Source organism: Homarus americanus, unplaced genomic scaffold (assembly GCF_018991925.1).
Source record: "Homarus americanus isolate GMGI-L3 unplaced genomic scaffold, GMGI_Hamer_2.0 scaffold47522, whole genome shotgun sequence".
Taxonomy (NCBI): Eukaryota; Metazoa; Arthropoda; class Malacostraca; order Decapoda; family Nephropidae; genus Homarus; species Homarus americanus.
In genome coordinates, this window is record NW_024734705.1 from 1 (window position 1) to 8,087 (window position 8,087).

Below are 8,087 nucleotides of genomic sequence, written 5' to 3' on the forward strand. Positions count from 1 at the left end.
TAGAAGCTGATGCATTGCTGGCCTTGATTCTCATCTAACTCATCTCAACCTGCATTCACCACCTCACCATCTCCACCCACCCACCCACCCACCTCATTTGGCCCCACCCACCTCATTTGGCTCACTCACTCACCTTGGCCTGGCTCACCACCTGGTTTTGCCTATTTTTATTTGGTTTGCACTTAATGGGCCCACGGCTTTGTTTGCTTGGCCCACGTACCTACTTACTTATTTTTACCACGGGCCTTTGGCTTTGGCCTTGGGTTTCTACCTATTTTTATTTTACGGCTTAACTTAATGGCCTGGCCCTAACCTGTTTACCTACCTTATTTTATTTAATTTAACTACCTAATTTTGCTTGGTTTTGGTTTACCTATTTTACCACTACATTTACTATTTGGCCTACTTAATATTTATTTATTTACGGTTTTGCCTAATGAAACATGGATGGCCACGTAATGGGCTTAAATGTGTTGTAGAGTGAAATACATGTTTTGTGATTTTTTTTGTTGCTTACTGAAACCACGCCTTTACTAAGGCTCACGCCTTCTAATGCCCTCATCAGAGTTAGGGCCTGCATTACTGCCCAGTAACCTGGGCGACGATGTAGGGAAGTATTGCCTTACGACGGTGGTGTGTATAAGGTTTGAGCAGCATGCTTCTCACGTTTATTTTACATACTTTACTTTACATACTTTGTTTACATTTTTCATATTTCACATACTTTACGTCACCCAAACACACACTGTACATACATACACACATATTTACTACATTGTTGTTGTTTACACACACACATTATTACTCACACACATTGCTTAACATTTAATAATTATTATATTTACACACATATTATTATTATTATTATTACCAACAAAATATTTTACAGTGATAAACAAAAACACACGAATTAAATTTCTGAATTTAGCAAAATACTATTTATTTATAACAAACAATGTATTTACCACTAAATTAATATATTCATATAAATAGATACTACGAAATAGATACCACTATGTAAACAAAGACAAAATATATATATAATTAGATGAAATAAAATGTTGATATATAACCAAGCTTATAAATAGATGTGGTATTGGAATGCAAAGCAAATACTTAACAAAATATAGATTGGTGTTTCCTCTTGTGGGTAATATCTTGGTTAGGTTAGGTTTCAAAATGGAGTGGTTGGGTTTGTTACTTGCTGGTTAGGTTGGTTAATTTTAAGCCTTTGTTAGGTTAGGTTCTCGTTAGGTTAAGGTTAGGTTACGCTACGCTATTAAGGCAAATACTGTTAAATAACTATACTACAGCATGCTTGGCTCACACTATTGGCTCACTGGAGAGAGAGAGAGAGAGAGAGAGAGAGAGAGAGAGAGAGAGAGGTGTTTCTGCTTATAAGGTGAGCAAGTAACAGTGATTATTTGTGTACTACTTACACATAAAATGGGATATATAACATTACCAGTTTCACGGGGTTAAGGGGTAAAGAAGTCAATTATTGTGTTTGTAGGCGGTTATTACATAAGTTTATATTAAAATACTAATGTTTGAGTGTACATGATATAAGGCTCTGAGGTACATTAGAAGATAATGATGTTAGACATGTTTTAGCAAAGAGAGGGAGTGGAGAGGATGGAAGCATGGAAGGACATAGAGAGGAAAGGAAGAGGATGGAAGCATGGGATGACAGAGAGGGGAGGAGAGGATGGGAAGAAGAAAAATGGATGGTGGAGAAGGAGGGGGGAAAGTGGATGAGGGGATGAAGGAATGAGGGGGGGAGGGGGGAGAAGGAAGTAAGGAAAGAGAGAAGGAGGGAAGGAAGGATAAATGAAGGAATGAAGTAAGGAGTAAGGTAGTTAAATTTTACTTGTGTCACAGATGGTAACATTGAGCATTGTTTAATGTACGAGTGGGGAGGGTGGTGGGAGGAGGGGTAGGAGGTAGGAGGAGGTGGAGGTGGAGGTGGCAGGGGAGGGTGGCAGGAGGAGGTAGGAGGGAGGGGTGGTGGGGAGGAGGGTGGGAGGAGAGGGGAGGAGGCAGTAGGAGGGAGGGTGGCAGGAGGGAGGGTGGGGAGGAGGGAGGGAGGGGGAGGAGGTGGGAGGGGAGGGAGGGAGGGGAGGGGTGGCAGGGAGGTAGGGAGGGGAGGGGTGGTGGGAGGGAGGTGGCAGGGGGAGGGGAGGGTGGGTAGGGAGGGTGGGTGGGTGGGAGGGAGGTGGTAGGAGGAGGGGTGGTGGGAGGAGGTGGCAGGGGAGGGAGGGGTAAGGGAGGGAGGTGGTGGGAGGGAGGGTGGTGGGGAGGGGAGGTGGGAGGTGGCAGGAGGAGGTGGCAGGGGAGGAGGTGGGAGGGTGGGAGGAGGGTGGCAGGAGGAGGTGGCAGGGAGGTGGAGGTGGCAGGAGAGGGTGGCAGGAGGGAGGTGGCAGGGAGGAGGGCAGGGAGGAGGTGGCAGGAGGAGGGTGGCGGAGGGAGGGCAGGAGGAGGGAGGGAGGAGGGTATGGGGAGGAGGGTGGCAGGGAGGAGGTGGGAGGAGGTAAGGGGAGGGAGGGGTAAGGGGAGGGAGGGGTGGGAGGGGAGGAGGTGGCAGGAGGAGGTGGGGAGGGAGGTGGGAGGAGGGGAGGGGGAGGGAGGTGGGAGGAGGTGGTGGGGAGGGGTGGTGGGAGGAGGAGGTGGCAGGAGGAGGTGGCAGGAGGAGGTGGGAGGTGAGGAGGAGGTAGGAGGAGGTGGCAGGGAGGGAGGTGGGAGGAGGGTGGGAGGAGGGTGGAGGGAGGAGGGTGGGGAGGAGGGTGGCAGGAGGGAGGGTGAAGGAGGAGGAGGGTGAGGAGTGGAGGGTGGCGGGGAGGAGGTGGCAGGAGGAGGGTGGGCAGGGAGGAGGGGTGGAGGGGAGGGGAGGGGTGGCAGGAGGAGGGAGGGGAGGTGGGAGGAGGTGGGAGGGGGAGGTGGGCAGGGGAGGGGTGGGTAGGAGGTGGGAGGAGGAGGTGGTAGGAGGTGGGAGGAGGTGGGAGGGAGGTGGGAGGAGGATGGTAGGAGGTGGGAGGAGGTGGCAGGGAGGAGGTGGCAGGAGGTGGCAGGGAGGGAGGGGTGGCAGGGAGGAGGTGGCAGAGGGAGGGTGGAGGGAGGGAGGGGTGGCAGGGGAGGAGGGGTAGCAGGGAGGAGGGTGGAGGAGGGTGGCAGGAGGGGAGGTGGAGGAGGGAGGGAGGGTGGCAGGGGGAGGTGGGAGGGGTGGGGAGGGAGGTGGCAGGGAGGAGGGGTAGGAGGGAGGGTGGGGGAGGAGGGGTGGGAGGGGAGGGGTGGCAGGGAGGGTGGGCGGGGAGGGGTGGGTAGGAGGGAGGGGTGGGAGGGAGGTAGGGAGGTGGGAGGTAGGGTGGGTAGGAGGAGGAGGAGGTGGCAGGGAGGAGGGGTGGAGGAGGAGGTGGGTGGGAGGAGGTGGGAGGAGGTGGCAGGGAGGGGTGGCAGGAGGAGGGTGGTGGGAGGAGGGAGGAGGTGGTAGGGAGGAGGGTGGCAGGAGGAGGGTGGTAGGAGGGAGGAGGGAGGGTGGCGGGGAGGAGGTGGCAGGAGGAGGGTGGCAGGGAGTGGAGAGGAGGGGGAGGAGGGTGGGAGGGAGGGTATGGGAGGGAGGGTGGGAGGAGGGGTAAGGGAGGGAGGGTGGCAGGAGGGAGGGTGGAGGGAGGGAGGGAGGGTGGAGGGGAGGGAGGGGTGGGGAGGGGTGGGAGGAGGGGTAGGGAGGGAGGGGGAGGTGGGAGGAGGTGGAGGAGGGGAGGAGGGTAGGGAGGTGGGTAGGAGGAGGTGGGAGGAGGGGGAGGAGGTGGGAGGAGGTGGGAGGAGGTGGGAGGGAGGGTGGGAGGGAGGGTGGTGGGAGGGAGGGGGGAGGAGGAGGTGGTAGGAGGGGGAGGAGGAGGGTAGGAGGAGGGTGGCAGGGAGGGGAGGGGTGAGGAGGGGAGGGTGGCGGGAGGGGAGGTGGGGGAGGGAGGGAAGGACGGAGGAGGGAGGAAGACAGGGAGGAGAGTTATGAAGGAGGAAAGAAGTTGAATTGAGGGAAGTAGAAAAGAAGGAATGAAGAAGGAAGAAAGAATGAGTGAAGGAAGGAAAGAGAGAGAATGCATGGTTTCTGAGGGTAGCAATATTCAGGTAGCTAAACAAATATTTCTGTGTGTGTGTGTGTGTGTGTGTGTGTGTGTGTGTGGTGTAACCATTCTCAACACACGCATATGTTAGTAGGCCTATGGAGGTTGGTGTTGCTTGGTTTTGTTAATGAGCGAAACTGTTTGCCTGTTTTGCTTGTTTATCTGTTCTGTTTTATTTATGACATGAGAGCGTTTGTTGTGTGTTTATTGGAGTGTGTGTGTGTGTGTGTGTGTGTGTGTGTGTGTGTGTGTGTGTGTCTGTTTGTGTGTGTGTATGGAGAGATTGTGTGTGTGTGTGGAGTGTTTGTGTGTGTAATTTTTCTGTATACATGTGTACACACACATACACACACACACAGCCAGACAGAGAGACAGCCAGACAGAGAGACAGCTAGACAGAGAGACAGCCAGACAGAGACAGCCAGACAGAGACAGCCAGACAGAGAGACAGCCAGACAGAGAGACAGCCAGACAGAGAGACATGCTGACAGCCAGACAGACAGACAGAGCAGCCAGACAGAGACAGCCAGACAGAGAGCCAGAGCAGCCAGCACAGACATGCGCTGCAGCACAGAGACAGAGACAGCAGGCATATGCGAGCAGTGCACAGCCAGACAGACAGCACAGAGAGACAAGCAGAGATACAGCCAGACAGAGAGACAGCCAGACAGAGAGACAGCCAGACAGAGAGACAGCAGACAGAGAGACAGCCAGACAGAGAGACAGCCAGACAGAGACAGCCAGACAGAGAGACACAGACAGAGACAAGCAGAGAGACAGCCAGACAGAGAGACAGCCAGACAGAAGACAGCCAGACAGAGAGACAGCCAGACAGAGAGACAGACAGAGCAGACAGAGACAGAGAGCAGACAGAGAGAGACAGCCAGACAGAGAGACAGCTAGACAGAGAGCAGACAGCCAGAGACAGAGAGACAGCAGAGACAGAGAGACAGCCAGACAGAGAGACAGCCAGACAGAGAGACAGCCAGACAGAGAGACAGCCAGACAGAGATGTTTCAGACAGAGAGACAGACAGACAGAGAGACAGCCAGACAGAACAGAGAGGTAGGAGGAAATGACTGGAGCAGAGAGAGACATGGTAGACATAATGAGAGAGACAGGGGAGAGGAGAGATAACTAGACAGATAAATGGTGAATGGGAGAGAGACAGAGTAGAGAGAGAGAGAGAGAGAGAGAGAGAGAGAGAGAGACGCAAACAGATACTTCAGAGTAAGTGTAGATGGTGTAGTGTAGTGTGAGACAGGGGCAGTGGTGTGTAGACGGATGGTGTGTAGTGTAGACAGGGGCTAGTAGACGGGATGGTGTAGTGTAGTGCAGACGGGATGGTGTAGTAATGCAGACAGGGACTAGTGTAGAGACAGGATGGTGTAGTGTAGACGGGATGGTGTAGTAGTGTAGACGGGATGGTGTAGTGTAGACGGGATGGTGTAGTGTAGTGTAGACGGGATGCGTGTAGTAGTAGACGGGATGGTGTAGTGTAGACGGGATGGTGTAGTGTAGTGTAGACGGGATGGTGTAGTGTAGTGTGCAGACGGGATGGTGTAGTGCAGACGGGATGGTGTAGTGTAGTGTAGGACGGGATGGCGTAGTGTAGAGACGGATGGTGCAGACGGATGGTGTAGTGTAGCAGACGGATGTGGTGTAGTGTAGACGGGATGGTGTAGTGTAGTGTAACGGATGGTGTCAGGCAGACGGGATGGTGTAGTGTAGTGCAGACGGGATGGTGTAGTGTAGTGTAGACGGATGGTGTAGTGTAGTAGACGGGATGGTGTAGTGTAGTGCAGACAGGGCTGGGTGTAGTGTAGTGTAGACGGGATGGTGTAGTAGTGTGACAGATGGTGTAGTGTACTGTAGACGGGATGGTGTAGTGTAGACGGATGGTGTGGTGTAGTGTAGACGGGATGGTGTGTAGTGTAGACAGGGCCAGTGTAGTGTAGACGGGATGGGTAGTGTAGTGTAGGATGGTGTAGTGTAGTGTGACGGATGGTGTAGGTGTAGTGTAGACGGGATGGTGTAGTGTAGTGTAGACAGGGCTGGTGTGTAGTGACGGGATGGTTTAGTGTAGTGTAGACGGATGGTGGTGTAGTGTAGACAGGGGCCAGTAGTGTAGACGGGATGGTGTAGTAGTGTAGACGGGATGGTGTAGTGTAGTGTAGACGGATGGTGTAGTGTAGACGGGATGGTGTAGTGTAGTGTAGACGGGATAGTGTAGTGTAGTGTAGACGGGATGGTGTAGTGTGTGAGACAGGGGTTGGGTGTAGTAGACGGGATGTGTAGTGTAGTGTAGACAGGGCTAGTGTAGTGTAGACGGGATGTAGTGTAGTGTAGACAGGGCTAGTGAGTGTAGTGTGAGACGGGATGGTGTGAGTGTAGTGTAGACAGGGCAGTGTAGTGTAGTGGGAGACGGGATGGTAGTGTAGTGTAGACGGGGCTAGTGTAGTGTAGGACGGGATGGTGTAGTAGTAGACTGGATGGTAGTGTAGTGTAGACTGGATGGTGTAGTGAGTGTAGACGGGATGGTGTAGTGTAGTGTAGACAGGGGCTAGTGTAGTGTGAGTGTAGTGGGATGGTGTAGTGTAGTGCAGACAGGGGCTATGTAGTGTAGACGGGATGGTGTAGTGTAGGTGTAGACAGGGGCTAGTGTAGTGTAGTGTAAGGGGATGGTGTGTAGTGTAGACAGGGGCTAGTGTGTAGACGGATGGTGGTGTAGTGTAGACAGGGCTAGTGGTAGAGACGGGATGGTCAGTGTAGACGGGATGGTGTAGTGTAGTGTAGACAGGGGCTAGTGTAGTGTGACGGGATGGTGTAGTGTGAGTGTAGACAGGGCAGGTAGTGGGGGATGGTGTAGTGTGGGTAGACGGGATGGTGTAGGTAGTGTAGACGGGATGGTGTAGTGTAGTGTAGACAGGGCTAGTGTAGTGTAGACGGGATGGTGTAGTGTAGCAGGTGTAAGTAGTGTAGTGCAGTGATGGTGTGCAGTTGTAGACGGGATGGTGTAGTGTAGTGTAGACGGGATGGTAGTGTAGTGTAGACAGGGTCAGTGTAGTGTAGACGGGATGGTGTAGTGTAGTGTAGACAGGGCTAGTGTAGTGTAGTGTAGTGGGGATGGTGTAGTAGACGGATGGTGTAGTAGTGTAGACAGGCGAGTGTAGTGTAGACGATGTAGTGTAGACAGGGGCTGGTGTAGTGTAGTGTAGTGTAGACGGATGCAGGTAGTGTAGACGGGATGGTTCTGCTGCCTGTCCTATAATAAAAGATGCACTCTGTGTGTGTGTGTGTGTGTGTGTGTGTGTGTGGTGTGTGTGTGAGATCACCATTGACATGCCGGATGATGATGCGAAATAATTAATTGTGAAGTAAATATTTGCTGAATTAATATTTTCACGGTGGTGTTGGGATGGTAATACTGCTGTTGTGTTGTATTGGTAATACTGGTGTTGTGTTGGTAATACTGCTGTTGTATTGGTAACACGGTGTTGTAATACTGGTGTTGTGTTGGCAATACCGCTGTTGTATTGGTAATACTGGTGTTAGTAACTGGTGTTGTAATACTGGTGTTGTGCTGGTAATACTGCGTTGTGTAATACTGCATTGTGAAGAGGGCTGCGGTAAGGGCTGGTACTGAGAGCTGCGGTAAGGGCTGTGCACCTGAGAGCTGCGGTAAGGGCCGCACTGAGAGCTGTGGTAAGGCTGAACTGGAGAGCTGCGGGCGGGCTGTACTGGAGAGCTGCGGTAAGGGCTACTGGAGAGCTGCGGTAAGGGGCTGAACTGAGAGCTACGGTGAGGGCTGTACTGAGAGCTGCGGTAAGGGCTGTACCTGGGTTGCGGTAATGGCTGTACTGAGAGCTGCGGGTAAGGGCTGTACTGAGAGCTGCGGTAATGGCTGTACTGAGCTGCGTAAGGCTGATATGGAGATGCGGTGGGCTGCGGTGAGGGCTGGCGCAT

At 52.8% G+C, this 8,087-nt stretch overlaps 1 protein-coding gene across 1 annotated transcript; it reads right to left on the reverse strand.

Annotated features, from left to right (window-relative positions):
• Positions 1 to 7,523: 7,523 nt before the first annotated feature.
• LOC121870477 (extensin-like) lies at positions 7,524 to 8,087 on the reverse strand. Its single transcript, XM_042372312.1, has one exon. The coding sequence runs from the start codon at positions 8,085 to 8,087 to the stop codon at positions 7,524 to 7,526; it is 564 nt and encodes a 187-aa protein (XP_042228246.1).